The 27,455-nt window shown below is 37.5% G+C and overlaps 2 protein-coding genes across 2 annotated transcripts; both read right to left on the bottom strand.

Moving 5' to 3' along the window:
* Positions 1-13,259: 13,259 nt before the first annotated feature.
* On the bottom strand, positions 13,260-15,268 carry LOC125778122 (uncharacterized). Its single transcript, XM_049454563.1, has 4 exons — positions 14,789-15,268; positions 14,487-14,655; positions 13,916-14,233; positions 13,260-13,844 (listed from the first exon to the last, which is right to left on the bottom strand). Exons 1-4 carry the CDS (start codon positions 15,157-15,159, stop codon positions 13,431-13,433), a joined length of 1,272 nt encoding a protein of 423 aa, XP_049310520.1. The 5' UTR covers positions 15,160-15,268; the 3' UTR covers positions 13,260-13,430.
* A 6,167-nt stretch (positions 15,269-21,435) lies between these two features.
* On the bottom strand, positions 21,436-24,348 carry LOC125778121 (uncharacterized). Its single transcript, XM_049454562.1, has 4 exons — positions 23,848-24,348; positions 23,546-23,714; positions 22,703-23,020; positions 21,436-22,631 (listed from the first exon to the last, which is right to left on the bottom strand). The coding sequence occupies exons 1-4, from the start codon at positions 24,216-24,218 to the stop codon at positions 22,218-22,220; spliced, it is 1,272 nt and encodes a 423-aa protein (XP_049310519.1). The 5' UTR covers positions 24,219-24,348; the 3' UTR covers positions 21,436-22,217.
* Positions 24,349-27,455: the final 3,107 nt, after the last annotated feature.

The raw sequence follows: 27,455 nt of genomic DNA, 5'->3' as shown, positions 1-27,455 counted from the left end.
AATTTGGTATCCCCGCAAAACTGATACGGCTGTGTAAAACTGACGTTGAGCGGCACCAAAAGCTCCGTCAGGATCGGGAAGAACCTCTCCGAGCCGTTCGATACCAAACGAGGTTTCAGACCAGGGACTCCCTATCGTGCGACTTTTTCATCTCTGCTGCTAGTTCCCTTCGTGCGACTTTTTCAATCTGCGCTGGAGAAAATAGTTCGAGCTGCCCAAGAACTGTAATCGAGCAGGTAGTATAATCTTCTATAAGAGTGTACAGCTGCTGCGATATGCCACGATGATATTGATATCCACGTCGGCCTCAACACCCGCGCCGTTAGTTTCTGCTTTCTTCAGGCTGATAAGTAAGCAAAACGATGGTCTGGCAGTGAACGAGGGCAGACTAATATCTCCTGTCATCAAACAAACAGTCGTCGTCGGCAGACCCCCCCCCCGTCGACCTTGGCTCCCACGTCACTTCTTGTGAGACATCACCAGTCATAACTTTGAAGTTGTAGATAATTTCGTCTATCTTGGAGCCAGCGTAAACACCACCAACAATGTCAGCCATAGAAATCCGACGCAGGATATCACTCTTTGCCAACAAGGTGCTACTTCGGACTGAGTAGGCAATTGAGAAGCAAAGTCCACTCTCTCGACAGACAAAAACCAAACTCTATAAGTCTCTCATAATTCCCGTCCTGCTATTGGTGCAGAGGCTTGGACGATGTCCAACAGCGGATGAGTCGACGTTGCGAGTTTTCGAGAGAAAAATTCTGCGAAAGATTTATGGTCCTTTGCGCGTTGGGCCACGGCGAATAGCGCATTCGATGGAACGATGAGCTGTACGAGATATCGGCGGCATTGACATAGTTCAGCGAATTAAAAGACAGCGGCACGAGCTGGCTAGGTCATGTTCGTCCGGATGGATGAAAACACTGTCCAGCCTCTGAAAGTATTCGAACGCATTATAAACCGCCGGGGGAAGCAGAGGAAGAGGAAGACCTCCACTCCGTTGGAAGGACCAAGTGGAGAAGGACCTGGCTTCGCTTGGAGATATCCAATTGGCGCCAAACGTAGCGAAAAGAAGTAAACGACTGGCGCGCTGTTGTTGACTCGGCTATAATCTCGCATAAGCGGTATCTACGCAATTAAGAAGAAGAAGAAGAAGATGATGGTGAAAAAAAATTAGTATGCTTGAATAAATGAAGGGATTTTTCAAAGAGAGATTTTTTTTCATATTCATTCCAGTAATGTGAATAGCTACAAGGACTCGTAAATGAATTCAGGTTGCACAGCAATCCAACAACTAACGCTTGTAACTCTTTATATAACAAATTTCATAGAATAAAATCACAAACTTTAAGACAACAAATTAAATTTGAACGAAAATTTAGCGCAAATATAATTGTGGAAACATAAATTAAATTTTGGAAACGTAAATTAAATAAAGCTATGCAATATTTTGTAGGACTGCTGAAAGCGAAAGTGCTTACACAGACGACACAACTATGTAAATGCCAAGGTTTTCACAAAATAACAATTTTGGAAGTTCTATAGAGCTCTTACGAGATGTAGCAATAAAATAAATTCCAGCAGCAAAGAATGCGAGCAGTTAAGCTCTAATTAAGGTTAAGTGGGAAGAATACGAGCAACTAAAAGCACACATGCCGAGCAATATATAAACGAATAACTAGATTGAGCTTTGGTAACAGTGATATGTGCTCGTGTGTGGGTGTGTGTTTGTGTGGAGCACAAAAACCAAAAGTAATTAAATAAACCGGCGCTTGGCGATGAGACTCTAAGCCAGTTGCAACCAATAGTAGCGATTGTTGTTATTGTTGTTGCATGTTTTGGAAGCACTTGTACTTATTTGCAAAATACTTCTATAGACAGGCAAATAACGGCAGCTTCAGGTTGCAAGCGCTGCTCGGCGCACACAAGCTCAGGACGCGCTTAAAGTGGAATGGTTGCGCATACGCCCTGTCGACGCTATTTAAATATGCTTCGTTGGGCTTAAAAGGGAACATAAAACTTTTTACGATGTAAACACGAGATATGACGATGACGACGACAAGGACGAGGGTTTTTCATCAAATCTGCATAAATGTATGACGCAAGCGGTTGGGCGGGGCGGCGGCGTCGGCAGCGCGCCCAACTGACTAAATATGTTTTGTCACGAGCACAGCGCGGTGCGGTGGTGGGTGGGGGGCCGGTGAAACAAAGCGAGCGTCGAATGTGTGGTGAAGGGAGCCAATGTTGTTCGAGCATATGCTGTTGACATTGTGCTTGTTTTACGGCTGCCATTTTCATCGGCTCACTGCCGGTTGTGCGCATTGCTGTTACTATTGCTGTTGTTGTTGTTTGCTGTTGGTGTTGTGACACAAATTCGCAACTAAATCTAAATTCCAAATTAACAGCAAGCAAAAGTTATGACGTTGACAGTTTACTTGTACGCGCTCGCTTTGCGCCACCACCGTCGTCACCAACAAGCTTTGCACACAATGTTGCCACTTTCGCACACTCACACACACGCACTTGCAGCGCTGCCAATAGTAATGTGTTGGTACATATTTGTTTAGCTGTGTTTTTGCAGGATGCGATGTCGAAAATGTCATCGGCGTTGTCATCAGCAGCTAACCGTTACAGCAGGTTGCTGTTGTTTTTGTTGTTGCCGTTTTTTATTTTTAGCGTTTTTGTTGACGTTGTAGCTGTCATAAAAAATTCAGCAGCGGATACATCAGCCCAGCTGTTGCAATAAAGTGTAAATCACTAAAAATGAGAGCAGCAAAATGAGAAAACGTTCCACGAGGGTAAGCATAAATGGAAGAGCGATTGGTAAAGTGATGCGATGAGGTCTACACAAAGTGGCAAGTAAGAATAGGAGAAGCTTCAGTTGTCATTATGAGTTTGTCAATGAGAATTTGTCCTGAAGAGCTTTTGAAATACATTTTTCCAATATTTTTACAGTTATTTTGGTTGGGTCCATAAAATTAAATAAATTTTTGAGTCTCTTACAGAATCCGACATACATATCTTTAAGCACTTGAGTCAAAGCCTGCTTATATGGGCTATTATATATACTAGGCAAAATGTAACCAGTTCTAATCTATGAGCATAATAACTTTCTTACCCATTCGGCTCCCAACACTATATCTGTGACTTAACTAATTCCAGACTATTCCAAAAAGTATTGACCTTCATAAAACTTTATATTTTTATATAAATGTATATTGATTTTTCTGTATCGGAAATTATTACAATTTCTTTTTAACCACGTAAAATAAAATCTATAACGTTGTTTTAATGATATCCTCCTTAGGTTGACTGACGCTGCATTAGTTCGTGAGCTCGAACTTAGACTTACTACTGATTTCTTTACGAACTTTCCATTGTGTTTCGAACCTACCACGAAGAAGCTCACTATATAATCTATCAACACTAACTTCAACCTACCCACACATCCCTCACAGGTGTAAGATTAAAGATAAGCCACAAGGAGCTCGCTCGGCGTCACAATTATAAGAGAATGAAGTAGATATTTTCGAGATTTTCAAAATGTTTCGACATAGTGACCAGCCTAGTTAAGTTAGATCTCTGATCAAAGAACGCAATTGAACTGGAATATATGGTCTTTTGTGAAGCCATAGAAAAAAAGAAGTGTTTAAGTTTTGACCTCCCAAATGCGAGACAGTCAAGCAGAAGTGTTGAGTTGTTTCTACCTCATTTTCTTCCATACAGCTTCTGCAGATGGCGTCTGGTGAGATTCTTAACCTTAAAGCAAGAACTTCAATAGGACGATGGCCTTTTAAAAGCCCAACAACTAGGAGAAGGTTCATCTTACTGAGGGTAATTAGATTATTAGACTTGCGGCGATCAATCCTAGCTCAGCTTTACAGTTTTTTGCGATTCCGCTATGGCCCTGCACTCATACCAAGTACTGAGCGTCCAACGGGCGGCGCTCATCAACATGTGTGGTGCACTAAAGTCCACTTCAACTATGACACTTAACGCTATTTTGAACACATTTAGTGACCGTGGACATCGTCCGAAGTTTTATGTCTGCGAAAGTGGCTATTAGACTCAGAGAATCTGTGTTCTTAAAATAACATTTATCTGAAAACTCGAATATCCTCACACACATTTACTTCCTTTTACTTCATACCGGATCACTAAGATCATGGAGTCGCCAAACCGAACTCGGGTGGCTTCTACTCTGCTCATACACTGACGAGGGAGCTTTGAGTGATATGAAACCATTCAACCAGTCAAAGCTTGGAGGAAGGTTGGTGGAGCGTTTTACTGTCAGGAGCTCTCTATCAACTCCCGCTTCCGAGTTCCTGACTATTGCAGTATCTTCTAAGCCGAGGTTGCAGCCATTAAAGTAGCAGTAGATATGCTGATCCGGTAGCCTCTTTCAGAGAAGTGACCATTCACTTAGAAAGCAGAGCCGCGATACTAGCCTTTAACTCATTTACAGTGCCTTCAGGGTTGGTCAAGAAATGCCTAACCTCCCTATCAATAGCATAGATTTTCTTTATGCTCAACATCTGCTTCACAGCATTCAATAGATTCAAACTAAAACTGCCGCTGAGTGCTGTAGTTGTGGTGGGTTACTTTACAATCCATCAAAAGACAGTGACAATCTAACAGTAACAGCTGCCGGCAATGTCCTTCAAGATTTAGAGGTCGGCGAGATGAAGTTACGAGGTTTGCCAAAATAATATGTGCGTGTGTAGGAATAGACATGTTGCAAACACTATGCAGTGTGGGTAAGTGCGCTCTGCGGCAGCTTGTTCTACGCGAATGGCGGCTCATCAACACGTCCGGTCGTGTGAGTAACTTTTTATGCTCTTGCCTATATGAGTATTTTACTACGCTTTGCATAGGTTTTTACTAATTTTATAGTGTCGAGCTGGTGCTCATCTTGTTTGTTTTTGTAGAGCGAATTTTATGACAATGCGGTTTTTACGATTATTTGCGGGCCTAAAATGCTTTTCATGACTTATTTGTTGTTGCACACACATACTATACAAAGGCCAAACATAAAATGCATATGTATGGATAAACATAACAGAACATAACGGCACATATTGTGAGTGCCAACATATTTTAGGTTGTTTTTATCGAATTTGTGCATTTTATTTGGAGAAAATGTTTGCAATTTCATTTTATGTTGCAGCTTTTTGTAGTAAAGTATGTGTATGTAAGTACATAAATATAGATATTTTTTAGTTTTTCGTTCTTTTGCTCGAAACATGCCGAATTTTAACACCCTTTGTCAGCAAACAGCTGATTTGGCGTTTTTATTTCGTCAAAATGGAATTTTTCCGACACGCTGAGCTCCACGCGTATAGTTTTTGTTGCTTTTGTTGTGCTGCTGATTAGATTTCTACAGTTTCCTGTGTAAAAAACACAAATACATGCCGCAACACGCACACTTGCATATAAAATATAAAAGAAAGACGAGAAGCGATTTCATTATTCTCTTTGTTTGGCCAAATAAGTGTGTTTGGGAGAGCAAAGGAGCGAGCATGCCCTTCTCCATTTTCGCATGTAAATCGCTAAATATTAACTAAAATCAAATTCCAGCGCCTGTCTTTATGCAAAAAGTTCGAATATGTTTCCTAAAGCTGCGCCGACCGCAATTTCGTTGCCAGTTAAGTGCCATAAATTTTGTTGCGGAAAATAAAAACACCCATCGAATATTGATTTTTGCCAGAATTTACTAAATTTGCGACATTTGCGAAATTTACGATGTTTTTGATGGACAAGTAGTACAAACAAAATTATTTGCATGTTATTTATTTTACGCCGGAAAAACTTTACTTGCTGTTCGCATTCAATTCGGCAGTTGTTTCGTCTTTATCGATGGCTCGCATGACGCCTCTGACAATGCAAAGGCGTCGCGGAATGTTTGGTGATTTAATTTGTGATAAATGTGCCTATTTTGGCCATGTAATGCCATTGGAAAGTTATATTATTATTATGATCTGTGAAATTTTGCGAAGGACAATGCTGTAATTTATGTTGATTTGTTTCGCAACTTTGGTGGAGAGCACTGAATACAAATTGAATAAATTTGCAGTGAGAGCTGCTTTGAATTATAGTTCTCTCGAATATCGCGTACTAAAAGGATGAGGTGTGTTCAAAAAATGTGGGCAATTTTCATGCCTTGAAAGAAATATTTATTCATATCACTGTATTGTCGCTGTTGTCATCGAAACACTTCCAATTCTATATACCGGATCTCCTTCCAATCGTCGAAACACCTTTCAAACTTGGGTTTTGGGATTGCCTTTAGCTTTTTCAGCGCTGAGCTTTCAAGAGGGTTTGCTAAGCTAGAGACATGAACTTTAGATGATAAAAAATTAAATTTCTATTCTTACCACTAAGTTTTTATTAGCTATCTATTAACATTACAAAAATACAGATAAAAATCAATAAACTAAGGAAAAATTAAAAATTTTAAAAATTAGCAACTGATGAAGTATGGTGTCTCAAAAAATTGGAACCTAAACATACCGACGGTTTCAGTCTCCAAGCAATCTGAAACCAAAAAAATTTATTAATCGGAAAAGTTCGAAGTAAAAAATTTTCACGAAATAGCGACTGCCTGAAAAACAAATCACATTTTGTAGCATTTTTTGGTAACTTTCAATTTTCTTAAAATAAGTTAAAATTGAAATTTGGTAATATGGAAAGCTCTAGACATAGAAAATTCTATAAAGAAAAATGTGTAAAGTTTTTATGTAAATTTGGCCAGCTGAACCTGAAAATGGTGTATACCGTTTCGAAAAAAAAATCGAGAAAAACGCGTTTAAAGTTTCGTGTAAGAGCTTTCGCAGTCGAAGTTCCGGCCGCATCAGTCTCGATGTTAGATCAACAAAATACGTTTTTCTCCGAAAAAAATTTTAATTTTGAAAAATCGCCTTGCAGACATATTTCTGAATAGCTAAACTTTGAAAATAAAACGAAAAAAAAATAGATTTTTTTTATTTCTGAACCCTTAATGCCATTTATGCAAAACATCGGCACTTTGAGGTTCTCTTTATATTTTGTAATAAGTGTTACTTCTCCTTTTTGCTAAAGGTGGCAACTCTATTTTGGAAATATATCTAAACATTATATTGCCGGAACGTTTGTTAAATATTTCAAAGTCTTGCATAGCTTTATTTTTCTTTATTAGAAAAAACATTGTGACGGAAATTGTAATTTAAATTTCTCGACTAAATGACATTTGAAAAAATTGGAAGTTGACGAGAACTGTTCTTAATACCAAATGAGCGCGATCTGTCCACCATTTTGTTTAGAGCAGCTGCTTAAGTCGGTACACCTCATTAGTTCGTTACGATTATTACAAGGGATACAGATATCGAACAAAGAATTTGTCTAAAAGTTTGTATATCTAATCCTATTCCATTTGCGGAATCATTTCAAATGTTGGAAAAGGCTTACGATGATTCAGTTTTATCAAAAATACAAGCCTACGAGTTGTTTTCACTCGTCGAGAGCTCGTTTAAGACACGCCTCGGTCCTTACAACCTTTGGCCTTTTTAGCTGATGAAAATATCAAAAAAGAGAAGGATATGCTGCCTTAAAATCGTCGGGCAAATGTTAGAGAAATGCTAAGACCTCGACATCTCTCGCGGGTCCGTTTAAGTGATTTAGGTGAATATTTTGGGTATGAAATACGTTCTTGCTCGACTCGTCCTGATAAAGCTTGATTTCTTTTTCAAAATGAGTTCCGTAAACAGGTATATTTGGACATGCTTGCTCGTGCGAATTTCCACCCTACATTCATGGAGAGCGTTATAACTGTCCAAGAGAAATTGGAAAACAATTCAACAATCATCGGAATGGGGGGAAAAAAGGTTATGCTCTTTGCATTTGTCGATATTCCAGGTTTGACCGTATTGAGGCATTTGCGTGGGAACATCCGTCGAAAGCGGCCGGAATTGGGGAAGAACAATTTATGGTTTTACGCGAAGGTAATGCATCATCATTGAGCCATGATTGTGACCAAAGCGCAATGAATACAATCAATCAACGACCGTATTTTGAAGGCGACAAAAAATATATCGATAAATAATTAAATATTTTGCGTTCGACCTTCATCTTTTAGAAGTTTTGAATTGAAGGACTACTGTCTAACCACCAATTGAGATTGAGATTGAGACCTGAAATCTGAATGAAAAAAATTTTGATACTTAGGCATTCATAAAACTATTGAGAAATATAGCAAAGAATATAATATTTTTACATTTTGGGATCGTTTACTAACAGCCGGTTTCACGAAACTGATTTAAGTGAAAATTAATTTATTTCAGTTTCACCATTTGACTTAATTTGTATTTAAATGGTCACCCTTTGCCATTTAAATATTAATTAAATACTGTCATATGCAACTATGTTAACGTTTTCCAATCAGCTGATTTGCAAGTAGCAGAAGATAAATACTTATATTGTAAAAAATGGAATCTGACGACGAAAGTGATATGGAGTGCGAGGTTTTAATAAATATATTTATAAATCGTCGCTCTCGTATAATGAGAGAAAGAAAAAATGCACTAGGCTTAGCAAAGTAGAAATGTCACTTGATGAAAAATTCTTGCTTCGAGCTACACTCTCCATTTTTATTAATCAGTACAATTTATTTGTTTACATAAATCAGCTGTTATTCTTACTAACATCCCTGCTTTGTAATTTTTGGGTTGCCAATTATGAATAATGGTGAAACGCTGCAAACTTAAGTGCAAAGTTAAATAAAAATCAAAATTAAAATTAAATGAAACTTAATTTTCAATTAGAAAATTTCGTGAAACCGGCTGTAAGTAGCTTAAAAATCATTATTTAGATAAGGGGTCTTCATAAGCCTACTTTTATTACAAAAAAAATGTCAACAAATATTTTTGCCAACTTAGAAGAACTTGCAACATACACTCAGAGCGAAACACTGCGGAAAGAGGATTCCCAAAGTACTTTTGAGTATTCCTGTCGTTATCGCCAAATGCGAAAGTTTACTATTAAGAAACTTAAACTACTCCATTTTTGCACAGAGCCCGCTCACCTTCGTTCTTTTTATGCTCGCGCATTTCCTACTTTTTCGTGGAGTTTTTGCTTTTGTATTGCGACTCGTGCTCTTGTATAGAGATGGATATGTGAAAGTTGAAACTTACACTGTTTGGTAGCGCAGCTTTTTTATTGCAATACGTTTAATTGCTGCAACACGCTGCGGCTGCACATGCCACATAAAGAAATATTCACACATTTTTCACAACTTTCACTGCAAAGTACCACAAATGAAGCTCATTTTCAGGGAAAAATGCGCTCAATGTTGCGAGTGGACAACAACAACAACAAATACGTTACATTAACTTGCTACTTGCCGCAGCATGTTTCAACCACACACACACACACAGCTGGCAACAAATAAAGATGTAATTTTACGATACGAGCGCAAGCAGCGGTTTAAGCATTCACCGTGCAACAAGCAGCCGTAGCAGCAGCTGTTGCAACTAATTGTGCAACACTTTTTAGTTTTATTGCCACCGAACAAAGCAGCGCAAGGCTAAGCAATGTAACCTCAGGCAAAAACGCAGCTAATCAGATGGGCTAAGCAAACGCAGCAGCAGCCGCAACAACAACGACAACAACTGCAGTTGCGATCACGGCTTTTAAAGTGCCAGTGTGGCGTATTAAGGCGAATGCGGCACGTAGAAGCAGGTATAATGGCACATTTTGCAACAAGCATATTGTTGTGGTTGTTGTTGTTGCTGTTGCAGTAACTGCCGCTTGGCATTGGCCAATTAAATTTCTTTTAAACGCTCCTAATGCGGTGCGAGTAATCGAGCGCATTGCTGCACTTTACTTTAAGTGTTGCACAATTGCAATGTTGCAGCAACGCCGCGTTGCCACCTCCAAATGCATTTGCTCGCGCTTTTAATCGCTGATCGCCGGCAACGCGATGGCAAAAAAGCGTTAATCGACGCGTCGAACAGCTTTTGTGGCAGCGAACAAGGTAAATCACACTTCGCGCTACAGTGGCAAGTGGCATGTTGCGCGAATGCTTGCCGCAATGCTGCTAGTTCCTTTATAACATATTCGTTGTTGTTAATTTTTCACATGATATTTGCGCTTGCCACATATTGTTGTTCTTACTTCCAGTTGCTGTCGTTGTTGTTGTTGGCGGGGTCACCAAATCGGCATTGAATTTCATTGCCGCGCTCATCTGCCACGACTGCTGCCCTCCACTGGCAGCTATTTCTACCGTCAGTGCGCGTGAGTTCCGACAATTGTTTGGACTTCACAAAAACGTGGCAACAACAGCAAGCAGCGTTGGCGAATGTGCAACAAGCGCAACCTTAACGCTCGCGCAAGACCTTCACACACGATTTTCCGTTCCAAAGGCAGCTAAATAGACGAAATGAGGCGTTTCAAGGCGTTCATGCCACACCGTTATCGCATTGTCAAAATCTCGTGCCACCAAATGGCCAAACGGCTTGCGTTGCAGCTATGATATTAAAAGAGTTACTGGTGATTCGGAGTGCCCAACTCCCCCCAGTGTTAAGTGCCAATGCCACAAGTTGCTAGAAGTTGGTGCTGGCGGCAGTACCGTTGCGCTGCTGGCAGACGTTGGTGCCACTTCAAGGTTCAGCTGGCTTGCCATGTCGCCGGCAATGCAATTTCCACCAAAAATTGTATTTTGCGACGTTTCATAAGTCATCGAACGCTTTGCGACCTTTTCGCGCCTTCTCCTGTGGCGCGCGCATTACACAGCATGTTGCAGCATGTTTGTATGTGCAACTGAAAATATTCGCTTTCATGGCATGAGTGTGGCCAGGTGGCTGGCTGCATGCATGAAATATACAATGTTTCGCTATATTTTTATATATGAAATGTTTATACGAGTATTTATCTTTTGGCTGGACAGACTTGCGGAAATGGCTAAGCTGTTGCCTCTTGGCTGCCTGTTGTTCTCACATGCTTGTAAGCAGCGACCAGGGCAGCTACTGCAGAGTGCTGTCGCCTACATTGCTTGGTGTCATTGTTTTTGTCGTTGACACTTTTGCTGTTGCCAGAATTTATGAATGCAACACGGCGCTACTTATTTTTGTAATTTACTGTGTGGCACTTTCGGATATAATTTTCGTTTACTCGATGTTCTTTTCTAGTGTGTGCGCTTGTTGCATGCAATTTATTATTAACTTACATGCTGCTGTGGCATCATTCGCATTCCTGGCACAATGGTAAAAGTAGGAAGAGTATTGTTGCAGAAAAGAACTCATGTGGAAGCTTCCGCTTTGCGATTTCATATTTATACACTAGTGTTTCAGCCACATAAGAGAGCATATTTATAACTTAAATCGAATATTTCGACTTCTTTCTTAGGAATTCTCGATCTTTTGAAATGTTTTAACCGTTGAAATGTAAGACAAAAAAATATTTAAAAAAAATATTAAAAAAGTTGTCTAACTCGACGTTTGGGCACCACGTGAATTGTCTATGAAAAATTTAATGGATCGAATTAACATCTGCGATTCTTTGCTGAAACGAAATGAATCACGAAACGAACCATTTCTGAAGCGAATGGCAACAGGAGTCGAAACGTGAATCAAATACGACAATAATGTGCGAAAATGATCATGGTCCAAGAGTGGTGAAGCTCAACAAATGGTCGCAAAGCCAGGATTGTTGCCTTGAAAGGTTATGATGAGTGTTTGGTGGGATTGGAAAGGAATCACACACTATGGGCTGCTCCATCCTGGTCTAACAATTGACTCTACATATTTCTGTTAACAACTGATGACATTGAAGCAAGCAATCAAAAAAAAAAAACAGGCAGATCTGATCAACAGAAAGGGCTTCGTTTTCCGTCAGAACAACGCTAGACGACACACATTTTTGATTACTTGGCAAAAACTGGGAAAGCTTGGCTAGGAAGTTTTTATGCATTCACCATATAGCCCTGATCTTGCACTATCGAACTAACATTTGTTTCTGTCAATGCGGAACTCCCTTAATGCAGAAAAGTTGGTTTCAAGCGAAACCTTTAATTACCTGTCGCAGTTTTTCGTCGAGAAACCAGAAAAGTTTTACACTGATTGAATAATGTTTCTTGCGGAAAAATGGCAAAAAGTGGTCGACCATAATGATATATATATATTTGGCTCATTAAAGTTCATTATAAACATTATATAAAAACAAATAAATTGAAGTTGTCGCGAGAAGTTCTTCTTTTCTATCGTATTCTCCTTGGTGAAATTTAGAGATAAAAACTACGATTTTTTATCGCCACCAATAATTGCTTTAGCACTTTGGAGACAAAAATTAATTGGCAATCGATCTACAGCCATATCCTGTCTTAGATGACCAAGGAGTATTACACACAACAAAAAAAAAACAGCAAATACCACATTTTTAATACGTCATGCTACGCCCATTGCGCCGTAGACCGTTAATTCTGCCGACAGTAAGCGCTGACTTTAATCTTGCATTGCGATCAATAAGCCCAATGATCTTGATCAGCGAGAGCAATAGGTAGTGGCAGCAAAGACATTGTGCTGCACGAGGCGCAAAGCAGCATGAGAAACCAACAACAATATATTGGTTGTTGCACACAGCAGCAGTGGTCATTGTGTGGGTGTTTTTTGAAGTGACAATCGTGTTTAGATCACGCTGCATATTGTCAGTTGAAGAATTTTAGAATTCTGTTTTAGCTTCACAAGTATCCTTAATGAAACTAAAAAGATAGTAAATAAAATAACGAAGCGTTACCGTAACCGTTAGCCTTTAGTTTGAATTTCTTTTGAATTACTCGTCATAAGCAATTCCATGGCACAACTAAATTCTGACTCGATTATAAGATTTAGTACTTATTTCAGTAAAGTTCCACATGACCGTTATTTAATTTTTTACTATTCATTCCTTTTAACCTTTCTTAAAAGTTCAGATTTTTCCCCTTTGACGTACATGTTGTTTTAATAAATAACAAATATTTTTAATCAAAACTGATTTATTCTTTTCCAAACACGATTACCTCGGTTTTTTCAGCGTCTTTAATTTTGTATTAATATTTTTTCAAAAAAAAAAGTACAGATGTTATTGACAACTGTAATCTGGTTTTAAATGACAATACCACAGACAGGTTTAAGACCTTGACAAATCTACCTACATATTTTTGACAGACTGAGGGCTTGGAAGAAGAGAAAAGACCTATTTGGTGGTAACAGATAGTCCAAAAAATTTCAAGCGTTGAAAAGGAAAAGGCAGAATTACATGTTCCTTCTCGTGATAGTACTGATATATATGGTAGTACGACTATACATATTTCTTTATTGGAGTCATGTCTAAAGATTTTTCTTAAATTTTATATATTCTGCGTTAATATATATGTACATGTTCCCAACACCCATAATCTAGTTGTACCCAATATTAAAAATTAACTAAAACTCGTCCAACACACCCAAATCATCAAAGCGCTTCAGGGCATATTTAAGCAGAGCTTGTACATGTTCTTGTGCAAATAGTTTTTGGTACTTTGCACGGACGTTCTCTTCATTTACCATGGTTTCAATACTGTTATCACCGGACAGTTCTTTTGGCATAATAATTAAGGGCACAAAACCGAACAAAGCGAAAACCCCATAAAGTTCACGAGCACGCAATTCGTACTTTAGATCTTCTAAAGTTGGTTTATTCTCGTAATGAAGGTACTCCAACGTCTCCTTGAATGTTTTATAATAGACATTTATGAGATCATCTCGTCGATCCTTTAGCACATTTAGACGTACACTGGTGTTGAGAAAGAAGTTTAAATCGCAGCCAGGGCTGCCATAGAAATTAAGTTGGAAATCCACCTGAAAGTTCATAAAACAGGAATGTATTAATGGAATGAAATGAAACAGTTATGAATTTCTGTGGAACTTACAAAAATAGCGCGCGTTGGTTTATTAGGTTGCTTGGGATCATCATAGGCGTACATGATATTTAAAACAGAGAGATCACCATGATTCATCACAACGAAACGATCGCCTTCGCGATGATCTGATAAGCGTGCACTTATGCTTTTGAAATTATCATTGAAATGGTGCAATTTTTGTGCGATCTTTTCAAAACCGGGCCACTCGGCTGCATTGTTGGCCAAGTACTTCAGGGAAATGCCAAAAATTTGCTTAAAGGAATCAGACTTCATTATAGACTTCTCGCACAGCATACCGTCGACCAAGCGTTTGGAGATATCGGGATCCTATATATGTATATATGTATATATATAGTTTGTCCAGATTTTTGAAAGTTATTTAAATTAAATTGAAAATATTTTTGAGTATATACCAAATGAGACATGAACATCTCAGCTTAAATTCATCTTATCCCTGAAAACCTTACTTTCTTGGAGCATTTAAGTTGTTGTTTTTTTTGCAGCTCTTTTCTAAATAACTCCCGTATATACTGAGCAATAATGGTATAAATGCTTGCTTAGGCCTTTTCAATATACTTACTCGCTGGGTTAATATCATTGAAGTGGCATGCAGGCGCGCCGTTTGTTGCAAGATCAATTCGCAGTGTGCCCAATCGAGCTGGTCCTGTCGTGGCGCAACCCTAAAACCTTCAGTCTTCAAGTCAGTAAAAACAAGAGTGTTAATGGGGGATTTAGTTGCATAATAGCAGCTGGGCAGAATAGAAGAAATCATAATTGAGAACAAATACGAAAAAATAGCAAATCATTTTAAAACAACCAATTGTTTTACAATAACCAATAAATAAATGAGAGATGTTTCACAATTTTATGGGGTATACTAACGTGGCACTGAATTTCGGACACGGCACAAGTACTTGCAGCCGTGGTAACACATCCAAATAGGTAATTTTTTCTTTACGAAAAGCACCTACATCTTCAAGGAAACGTGTTTCTTTCGTAACCGTTACAGCTTTGACGATTAACGACCGTTGCTCTTGTACTGGCGGCTTATCAGCGTCAACTAGACGCTCATAGGCGATTGCAACGCGGTAGATGCATGAGCAGTAATTATCACCGGGGTTGGTGGCCAATTCGAAAGTTATTTCTCTAACCGTCACCTGGATTGCACGCAAACCTTCCTCGAGCGCGGCCACGAAGAAGTTCTCGTTCAAAAAATCGGGCACAACTATATTGTTCGGATTTTTGATAACCATTTTTATAGTTTCTTTATTTATCGAAACAAACTTTTTTTTTGCAATTTTTTTTTTTTTGTAACAGCTTTTAGCTCCGAACGAATCACTCAAACCAGAATGTTTTGTGCAGTTCACTAAACTAAAATTTGCTTGGTCAAACAATGCGCTTTTATAGAGGAGTAAATGCACACTTGAAATTCAGCTGTAAAAGGGCAGGGATAATAGGGCCCTTTCATTAAAGAAAATACTTCTCATCTCTCATAGATTGAGTGTGAGTGCTAATTAACGGGCTCGACTCGATCACTTCAGTTGAGTACAGATTGGCTGTAGCTGCTGTTTTTTATTTATCAATATTTGCCAATGTTATAACGGACTTTGGCAAATAATAGTAGTTTTAGTCACGTCATCACTTTTCACTATTTGCTTTAGTTTGTTAGTTAAATAATCACTAATTGTTTATGCGACATCTGGTCTTGCGATATTTGCTACGCCGCACATAACATCCTCGCAGCACTCATCGCACAAAATCCACACTCAACATACCAAAAGTCCGCACAACCCAATGCAACACAACATGTCATCCACACAACCACAGCTACACATCATACCACCAACACTTCGCTTTTTTCACCACCCACAGCCGATACAAAAGGATTCGTCAAATCGGAATGAGCGCCTTTTTTCGTTTACTCGTGACCTCGAAGATTTTCGCCACCGATACGTCCGTCGAAGCAACGCTGCACAACATTAGTTCAAAATTGTTAAGTGGAACCAAAGTACTAACAGAATTTTGTACAAAGAAGAACATTTTGTATGAATATAAAGCAAGCATTGAAAAAAGGAATAAAGAAATACAAACAAAATATTAATTTGAAAGTGAAATACTTCTTTTCTTTATTTCAACAAAATTTTGCGAATTAAAAATTCCAGGTGCAAGTGCAAGTGCAACAAGTGAGTATATCACCGACATCAGGGTGAACAAAAGATTTACAATTAAACACTAATATTTGAATTTTTGCCATTATAATGACACCCTACATGTGCATACATATTCTAACGGCATCGGGCTTTTAGGCTCAGTGTATTAATTCTCATTTCTGAACTTGCTAACAAGGCTCTAGATCCGATATCAAATATATATTCATATGATCTTCTTTGGCAGGAAAGACAAAGTCGTAAACTAAAAATTCATATTTTTAAAAGTTGAAAATTTCAAAAAACCTGGTAACTGAAGAAGTAAAATTTTTTTTATACTTCTCTTGACTGTTTCGAATTTTTTTAAAATAGTAAAAGCTGAAAATGGCGGATATGGCTAGTTCCGGACATAGACATAGAGATGTCTATTGCATAAAGAACAGACATAAATTCAAATTATTCGGTAAATCGGTCCAGCAGAAGCTTAGAAATCGTAGGATTCTTTTTCGAAACAACAACTTCGAGGAAAACGCGTTTAAGTTTTTGCTTAATCTCTAAAAGTAATTCGAATTTTGAAAAAATCTACTTTTAGATACAGACATGAATAGCTAAACTTCGAAAATATAAACCATCACAAAATCGATTTTTTTTTTTGTTCTAGACTAAAATACCCCTTAATTCCCCTAAGTGTTGTAGTTAGCCATTACTTTTCTCTAGTCCCTCTTAGACATCAAGTCGAAAGACATATGATGTATGACAACTCCATAAAAACCGTATATTTGAAAATTATTCTACAACTCTGCCATCTCTTTCAAAGTAGTCCCCTTGGGCAGCTATACAGCGATTCCAGCGCGTTTTCCATGCTTCGTAACATTTCTGGACGTAACGATTTCGATGTCCGCGAGTACGTTCGTCACGGCCGCCTGGATGTCCGTAATCGATTCAAAATGTGTTCCTTTGACCACCGATTTTGTTTTAGGAAACAAAAAAAAGTCACAGGCTGATATGTCGGGCTGTTGCAACACGGCGATCTCTTTAGAGGCCAAATACTGGGACACGCTGAGGGCGGTGTGGCATGGCGCTTGTCGTGATGAAGGATCCAGTTACAAGCGATGTCTGGGCGCATCCTGTTGACTCGTTTTCGCAATCTTTCGAGTACTTGGCAATAGTAGACTTGATTCACAGTTTTCCCCGGTGGAACGAAGTCTTTGTGGACGATTCCACGGCTATCAAAAAAGGCAATAATCATAGTTTTCACCTTCGACTTGCTCATGCGAGCTTTTCTCGGGCGGGGGGCGCGCGGAGACAACCATTGTGAGTTGGGCACGACTAAGAGCACTATCACCATACACTCTTACAATTTTAGCGTACGTTTCCGAAGCTGCTTTGCCCGATCTGGCGCAAAATTTTATCGCGATGCGTTGCTCTTGATTTCGTTTTTTCATTTTCGTGACGAGCCCTACAAACATACGGCTACTCAACTTGACGCAGGAGGTGAACTAAACAAGCTAGAGCAATGGTACATATATCAATGGAGAGGGGAGGGATGCCGAAAAAAGAGAAAGGGAATTTCAAGGTCACAGGTTTACCACAAGCGCGACAATAAAATCAGTCTCATTACTTAATTGTCAAACCTCGTAAATGATGTAAAATTTCTTTATCCCCTCTACTTTATGCCGATACAACATTGATTAAATACGGAATGGAATATTTTGTTTCCAGAAAATGATATATTCCAACCAGCGTAGTTGCACACTAAGATATAAAATCAGTTATAAATGTCCATTAAATGAAAGCTTTGACTTTTAGCAGAGAGTTTGAGATTAAGGCAAGTACATACGCTCTGAAATGAAAAAAAGCGATAGTAATCGGATAGAACCGGGATATCAACACTTTTCAAAAGTTTTTGGGAAATTAGTACAACAACGACAGCTTTGAATGTGAATGTGAAAATAATAAGTGAAAACAAAAAAAAAAAACAACTATATAAATGCTTCGATATCAAAGAATGCATTCCATAAGGCCAAAATATTGTCGCTGGAAGTACCTTTGTTCTATCTTATTCTCATCAGGGACATTTAGAGTTAAAATCAATACAGAATTCTTTATCGCCACCAATAATTGCTATAGCACTTTGGAGACAAAAAATAATTGGCAATCGATTACAGCCATATCCTGCCTTGGATGACCAAGGAGTAGCTCACACAACAAAAAAAAAAAAACAGCAAATACCACATTTTTAATTCGTCATGCTACACCCTTTGCGCCGTAGACCGTTATTTCTGCCGACAGTAAGCGCTGACTTTAATCTTGCATTGCGATCAATAAGCCCAATGATCTTGATCAGCGAGGGCAATAGGTAGTGGCAGCAAAGACATTGTGCTGTACGAGGCACAAAGCAGCACGAGAAACCAACAACAATATATTGGTTGTTGAACACAGCAGCAGTGGTCATGCGGGTTGTTTTTGAAGTGACAATCGTGGTTAGATCACGCTGCATATTGCCAGCCACAAAGAATATTATTGTTAAATGTCGCACAGTTGAAGAACTTTAGAATTTTGTTTTAGCTTTATAATCATGCTTAATGAAACTTAAAAGATAGTAAATAAAATAACGAAGCGTTGCCGTAACCGTTAGCCTTTAGTTTGAATTCCTTTTATATTACTCGTCATTAGCAATTCTATAGCACAACTAGGGATGGCAAACTATTTTTTTTAATATATTAAAAAATCAAATGATTTATTGCAAGATATAAAAAAAGAATTGCAATTAATGTAAAAATCGATTAATCGATTAATACCAATGTTTTTAAATAATACTAAATTGCATAAAGACCACCACCAAGTTTCAGCGCCGAATCATGTATTATACCGGTCTATCACAGAGTCCCAGACATATCCTAAAAGAGAAAATGGCCTATATTTGAAGTAAAGTAGCACAATGACATGAAATTTTTCAAAATGTGTACAGCAATCTTAAAGTAAAACAATTGCCTCTTGCTTGAAAGACTACGTTTTGCAACTTTGCGTAAAAATAAAACCAATAAAATATTGGAGACTATATTCTTATTTCAGACACTCAAATTATGTTGGTATATACACAAAAACAAAAACGGAAATAAAATTAAAATATCGTATTAAAAATTCATTTGTCTTAGCTTAAATGAAAATACATATATTCATTGAAGTCAAGAAAATGTATTCTCTGTTCAACCAAGTTTGAAGAAAAAGCAATTTCGATAAACGTTTTGTTGTCAAACGATTGCGTTTTTCGGTCGCAGTTGCACCCGCTTTTGAGAAAAGCCGCTCAGCTGGTACTGAGGTACCAAGTAGATGAAAATACTTTTTTGAAAGTCCGTACAGTTTTGGGTAAACGGTTTTCATTTCTTCCCAAGCATCAATAGTGTTTCGACTTAGTTCTAATAACTGACAATTCAAATAAAAGCTCAATTTATCTTGTGGAGATGTAAAATCGTTGTCCTTCCTTCTTCTTTTGTGCACTGGAGTTTTGTGAGGAGCCCAGAGGTCAAACTCATTCTCTACCGATTCCACTGACGACTCGCTGCCCGTTTCCATAGTATCATCTGCAACTGTTATTTCAGTACGTAAAAACTTTATAACTGGGGGCAACGCTAATGGGTCTTTGAAATGAATTATTTTGAATCTCGGGTCGAGTAATATTGATGCAGCTAGCAAAAAGGAATGTTCGATGTCAGTATTTGGTTAATATATGAACATAGTTTAATGAACCGTTCAAGCACGTAGTAGGTCGAATTCCAATGTGTTTTCACGTCCAAAATTGGCTTTAGCATTTTGCCTTCAGCTACTCCGGCAGCAGCTTGCATATTTCGAAGATCATCAGCTTTAACACTTCTTTTTAGCCACTTAACTATTTCTTTGCATTTTACAACAACTGCATTTACTTCAGGACTGTTCAGTGAGTTTTCACATACCGAATTGAGGGTGTATGCAAAACAATGGATATGGCGTTTTTTGCCAAATGAATCATGTACTGCTTTTACGATATTTGCACCATTGTAGGTCACTACAGCCATTACTTGTTTTTCGTCAATAGAAAAGTCTTTCAAAGCAGCAGTGAGATCTTCGATATATGTGATGCAGTATGTGCTTACGTTTATTTATAAACGCCAATTGTTCCATTAAATTGCTTCCTCCCATTTACAATATGAATGGTCACACCAAGCATGCTATTCATTTCTACATCAGTTCAGATATCTGTCGTTAATCTCAAATATGAAAAAGTTTTTAGCATCGCTACACATTTTTTTTCTTCATCGTACATTTTTTCAATGTGAGCCGTGATGGTATTTCTTGTTAGGACTTTGTAAAGAGGAAAATGTTGCTTCATGAAACTTAAGTAGCCTTTACATTTTAAAAAATAAATGAACAAAAAGTGTCATTAATTATCAATTTGTTTTGTTATGTAAGTATTTTAATATACCTTCAACAAAGTCAAAAGGTAGATTATCCTTGATAACCATTTCCACTATCCATGCTGCAGCTTTTGGTTCGCCATGAAGCGAAAAGTTTTCAATATTTCGGAAGACTTTAGAAATGAGGGGTTGCGGATTTTTATTGCTACAGCTGGATAGCTCTCTCATGCTGCTTTCATTCGGTTTCTTGCTGCTGAAGCTTGGCCCCTCACTCAAAGGGCTTTCAATTATTGTAATTAGAAAAGGTGTTTCGATGCAATTAAATCGTAAATTGAATGAAAACAATCGATTAATTTAATCAAATGATTAATCGTTGCCATCCTTAATCACAACTAAATATTGATTCGATTATCAGATTTAGTACTTACTTATTTCAGTAAAGTGCCACATCACAGTTAGTTAATTTATTACTATTCACTCCCTTTAACCTTTGTTAAAAGATCAGATTTTTCCCTTTTGACGTACATGTTGCTTTAATAAATAACAAATATTTTTAATCAAAACTTTTTTTTAATTTATTTGCATAATTTTTTCAAACACGCTTTTTGTAGTTATCACTTGGAGTCATCTTATGTGTAGTTACTTTAGTATTTATACCCCTTGTAAAAAATCAATTAAGGTAACCGTTTACCTCGGTTTTTTCAACGTCCTTAATTTCGAATTAATATTTTTACAAAAATAAAAATAATAAAGATAGTCTGTAAAACAACTGCTTGTAAAAAGTTGTCACATATAGTTGTTATTGACAACTGTAACTGTACTGTACTGGTTGTAAATGATAATACCACAGACAGTTTTAAGACCTTGAGAATTCTACTTACATATTTTTGACAGATTAAGTGCTTGGAAGAAGTGAAAGAGACCTATTTGGTGGTGATATATGCTCCAGAAAATTTCAAACGGCAAAAACAAAAGGCTCTAAGCAATATGTGCTTTAAACTGGATGGTTTATTTGAGAATATTACGTAAAGCCTTATTACTTGCGAATTGAAAAAATAACAATTTTTGTTTCTTTTATAAATAAGGGTACCTAAAGGGTTACTATTATGTGTTTCTAGTCACTAATGTGCGGTATATGTATATGGGTATAGCCGAGATTGTAGCGATGTTTGTTTGAATCGTTGCGGTTGTAAAGCTGATCGCAAAGTTGAGAGTAAAATTTGATAAGCTGTATATGAGTACTACAGCTTCCCGAACAAATATGAGAAAGAGAGAAAAATATAACCTTTTCTTGCTTGACTTGCAATACGCAGCGATTCCGTTATGACTTTCATAAAATGAGAAACAAATATATGAGTATACGACAAGTAGGAGAGGGAAGGAAAGAATGAAAAGAGAAGTGTAGGTCGTTGATAGTGCGAGTACTGGTATATGAGTTGTAATATGTGCAAATATCTGTTCTTGTCGTCATTATTTAAAAGAAAAAATAATTTAATTTAATGATTAAGGAAATATCTATAAGCACTTGAGCAAATTATGAGAAACAAAGATATGAGTAGATAAGTGGAACAGGTAAGGAAGTAATGAAAGGAGTATTGTATGTTCTTTCTCGTGATAGCACTGACATATGAGGTAGTACGACTATACATATTTCCTTATTGGAGTCATGTCTAAAGATTTTTTTTCAATTTCATATATTCTATGTTAAGATATACATATTTACAAGTTCCCAATAGCCAAAAAGTAGTTGCACCCAATATCAAAAATTAACTAAAACTCATCCAACACACCCAAAGCATCAAAGCGCTTCAGGGCATACTTCAGCTGTGCTTGTAAACGTTCTTGTGCAAATACTTTTTGGTACTTTGCACGGACGTTCTCTTCATTTACCATAGTTTCAATACTGTTATCACCGGATAGCTCCTTTGGCATAGTAAGTATGGGCAGAAAACCGAACATAGCGAAAAGACCATAAAGTTCACGCGCACGCAATTCGTACTTTAGATCTTCTAAAGTTGGTAAATTCTCGTAATGAAGATGTTCCAACGTCTCCTTGAATGTCTTATAATAGACATTTATGAGATCATCGCGTCGATCCTTTAGCACATTTAGACGTACACTTGTGTTGAGAAAGAAGTTTAGATCGCAGCCAGGGCTGCCATAGAAATTAAGTTGGAAATCCACCTGAAAGTTCATAAAACATGAATGAATTAATGGAATGAAATGAAAAAGTTGTGAATTTCACTGGAACTTACAAAAATAGCGCGCGTTGGTTTATTACGTTGCTTGGGATCATCATAGGCGTACATGATATTTAAAACCGTGAGATCACCATGATTCATCACCACGAAACGATCGCCTTCACGATGATCTGATAAGCGTGCACTTATGCTTTTGAAATTATCATTGAAACGACGCAATTTTTGTGCGATATTCTCAAAACCGGGCCATTCGGCTGCATTGTTGGCTAGCTGCTTTAGTGTAACACCGAACACTTGCTGAAAGGCATCAGACTTCATTATAGACTTCTCGCACAGCATACCGTCGACCAAGCGTTTGGAGATGTCGGGATCCTATAGATGATATATATATACATGTAAAAAGTGATTATTACATTTATTAAATATCAAATGTTGTTTATAATTTATAAAAGTTTAAATGAATTGGTAATTAATTGAATAGAAAAATAGATTATCCACTGCGTTTGCTCTTCTTCGCCAACTGACGCTAATCCTCGAGATTGCTGCTTGGCAGCATCACGCAGGATGTTGCGAACATTACATACATACATATGATTTGTTGCGATTTTTGTAAATTATTTACATAAAAATGAAAAAATTCTATTGCAGGATCTAAATTTTAACTATAACTGCAGCTAAATATATACTTCCAGATATTTATTATTGTTTCCAAAATAAGATTAATTGCTTTAAAAGATTAGTTAATTGAAAACCATACTCTCTTAGAGCTTTTAAATTGTTTTTGTTGCACAAAGGAGATCTTCACTACATTGCCAGCAGCTCTTTTCTAAATAACTCCCGTTATATGCTGAGCAATAATGGTATAAATGCTTACTTAGGCCTTTTCAATATACTTACTCGCTGGGCTAATATCATTGAAGTGGCATGCAGGCGCGCCGTTTGTTGCAAGATCAATTCGCAGTGTGCCCAATCGAGCTGGTCCTGTCGTGGCGCAACCCGAAAACCTTCAGTCTTCAAGTCAGAAAAAACAAGAGTGTTAATGGGGGATTTGGTTGCATAATAGCAGCTGGGCAGAATAGAAGAAATCATAATTGAGAAAAAATACGAAAAAATAGCAAATCATTTTAAAACATTCAATTGTTTTACAATAACCAATAAATAAATGAGAGATGTTCCACAATTTTATTGGGTATACTAACATGGCACTGAATTTCGGACACGGCACAAGTACTTGCAGCCGTGGCAATACATCCAAATAGGTAATTTTTTCCTTAAGAAAAACACCTACATCTTCAAGGAAACGTGTTTCTTTTGTAACCGTTATCGCTTTGACGATTAACGACCGTTGCTCTTGTACTGGCGGCTCATCAGCGTCAACTAGACGCTCATAGGAGACTGCAACGCGATAGATGCGTGAGCAGTAATTATCACCGGGGTCGGTGGCCCATTCGAAAGTGATTTCATTAACCCTCACCTGGATTGCACGCAAACCTTCCTCGAGCGCGGCCACGAAGAAGTTCTCGTTCAAAAAATCGGGCACAACTATATTGTTCGGATTTTTGATAACCATTTTTATAGTTTCTTTATTTATTGAAAATAAATTAGTTTTTATTTTTTTTATTTGTAACAGCTTTTAGCTCCGAACAATCACTTAAACCAGAATGTTCTGCGCAGTTCACTAAACTAAAATTTGCTTGGTCAAATAATGCGCTTTTATAGACGAGCATATTCACACTTGCAATTCAGTTGTAAAAGGGCAGCGATAACAGGGCCCTTTCATTACAGAAAATACTTCTCATCTCTCATAGATTGAGTGTGAGTGCTAATTAACGGGCTCGACTCGATCACTTCAGTTGAGTACAGTTTGGCTGTAACTGCTATTGTTTGTTTTGCGGGAAGTTAGATAATTCACCTGTTTTTTACTTATCAACATTTATAACACACTTTGGCAAATAATAGTAGTTTTAGTCACGTCATCACTTTTCACTTTTCACTATTTGCTTTAGTTTATTAGTTAAATAATAGTTCCTTTTAGACATCAAGTCGAAAGACATAAATTATGTAAAATCGTTTTTCACTTTTTAACAGAGGAAACTTTTCTTTATCCCCTCTACTTTAATCCGATATAATGTTGCTGTTATACAATTGTCATCGTGTGGTAGATCGCACGTAAAGAGTAGGTAAAGGATGGGTACTAACACACTACCCTGAGGAACACCAGCTTTTATTTCCTTTAAATCAGAGTACATATCTCCAAGTTTAATTCGACAGAAAAAATAGTCCGAAAGGAATGATTTTAAAATATTGTAATATTTTTTTGAAAAAAGCATTTTAATTTTGTTTAGGAGCACGCCATTACAAACTTTACCAAAGGCTTTAGACACGTCGAGAAAAACGGCCGATCAAACTTTTTCTTCTTCAAAGGCATTTTCAATGACTCGAGTTATTCTATGTACTTGGTCAATAGTGGAGTGATTTTTTCGAAAGCCAAACTGATGCATCGGTATCAGCTTCCTCTCTTCAATTATCTTGTTAATACGCACAGCAAGCCGTTTTTCCAAAAGTTTTGAAAGTATTGGCAGGAGAGGTATGCTGGCACTGTCTTATCAGGTTTATTGAACATAATCACCTCTGCAGTTTTCCAATAAAATAACGGGTGATTTTTTTGAGGTTAGGACTTTCATGCATTAGTATTTGAAAGATCCACGTGGGATTTCAGACATGGTGTCAAAGAGAAAGATGCTCAGTATGCTTTGACATTTCATCATGAATAGACTTACTAACGAGCAACGCTTGCAAATCATTGAAATTTTATTACCAAAATCCCCCCCCCCCCAGTGTTCGCGTTCGAAATGTGTTTATCGACAAATTTTGTTCAGCGATGAGGAATTTCCTGGTTGAATGGCTACGTAAATAAGCAAAATTGCCGCATTTGGGGTGAAGAGCAACCAGAAGCCGTTCAAGAACGGCCCATGCATCCGAAAAATGCACTGTTTGGTGTGGTTTGTACGCTGGTGGAATCATTGGACCGTATTTTTTCAAAGATGCGTTGCTGTTGGACGCAACGTTACGGTGAATGGCGATCGCTATCGTTCGATGCTAACAAACTTTTTGTTGCCAAAAATGGAAGAACTGAACTTGGTTGACATGTGGTTTCAACAAGATGGCGCTCACATGCCACACAGCTCGCGATTCTATGGCCATTTTGAGGGAAAACTTCGGACAACAATTCATCTCAAGAAATGGACCCGTAAGTTGGCCACCAAGATCATGCGATTTTAACGCCTTTAGACTATTTTTTGTGGGGCTACGTCAAGTCTAAAGTCTACAGAAATAAGCCAGCAACTATTCCAGCTTTGGAAGACAACATTTTTCCGAAGAAATTCGGGCTATTCCGGCCGAAATGCTCGAAAAAGTTGCCCAAAAATTGGACTTTCCGAATGGACCACCTAAGACGCAGCCCGCGGTCAACATTTAAATGAAATTATCTTCAAAAAGTAAATGTCATGAACCAATCTAACGTTTCAAATAAACGAACGATGAGATTTTGCAAATTTTATGCGTTTTTTTTTTTAAAAAAAAAAGTTATCAAGCTCTTAAAAAATCACCCTTTAGATACGTAGTGAAGATTTATAGTAGCATTCATTATAGCAATAATTTTGCATATAACGCTGTGAGCAAGCTTTTTGTGTATTTCACTGGTAATAAGGTCTAACCCAGGTGATTTTTTAGACTTCAGTTTTTTTTTTTATTTCTCCACATACCTCATCATTAGTTATTATAGCAATTTCGGTATAATTTTCATAAGCATGAGGTTCCGTTTCTGGATGTGTCATAGGTTTGAAGAAACTTTCAAGGTATTCCGAAAAAAACATTTGCTTTCTCTATATCGCTTTTGGTCCATGCCCATGCTTTTCTGATTGGATGATGCTGAGTTACTTGTCGAGAAACATTTTTGTACACTTCCAAAGTGAATAATCATTTCTATAGTCATTAGATAAACTTTTCAGAGTTATATTTTTTAACCAATTTGTTAACTTTTGTCAGGTAGAGATCTTGACCTGCTGTGACATTTATTTTAATTGCTGTACTACTCCAGGCTGCATATAGAATTGTATTTGTCAAACTCATGATTTCATTATCTAGCTCGAGATTACAACTTATTTTTACGTGACTATCAACATTGGATGGCATCAAAGTACTCCCAGTCAGTGTGTTTATTTGTTAGCGTAAGTTGAGGTTCCTTAACAACAACACTTTCGTATAGCGTCAAATGTACTGGTGAATGGTCAGAGGTTATATCCAAACCGCTTTCTATGCACATATAATAATATTAAATTTTAGTAATGAAAAAATCAATGAGATTTGGCGTGCCTCGGCCCTTGAAGGAAGCATGCATAATTGCTGGTTAAGTTTCGTTATTGACTTGTACATACTATATTTAAATTTTTGCCTTTGCAATCTGGATTATCATAACTCCTTAAGTATGAAGGGTTATGAGGTCATAATTATAATATGGGAATGTGATCATAAAATATTTTTATGAATTTATTTGCAGCTTAGGTAAATTCTATCAAAGTATATGACAGACTGGGAAAGACTCATGCTGTTCGATTTTTAAACAGACATTTATATCTATACTATAAATATTTCTAAAGCATTATTATTATGTGCCCATAGTGACTGATGTGAGGTACATACTATAATATACATACATGGGTTTAGCTGAGCTTGTAGCTATATTGTTTGTTTGAATCGTTGCGGTAGTAAAGCTGATCGCCAAGTTGAGAGTAAAATTTGATAACTG

The sequence above is a fragment of the Bactrocera dorsalis genome, chromosome 4, assembly GCF_023373825.1.
Source record: "Bactrocera dorsalis isolate Fly_Bdor chromosome 4, ASM2337382v1, whole genome shotgun sequence".
NCBI classification, from domain to species: Eukaryota; Metazoa; Arthropoda; class Insecta; order Diptera; family Tephritidae; genus Bactrocera; species Bactrocera dorsalis.
This window is presented reverse-complemented; position numbering and strand designations above follow the sequence as displayed.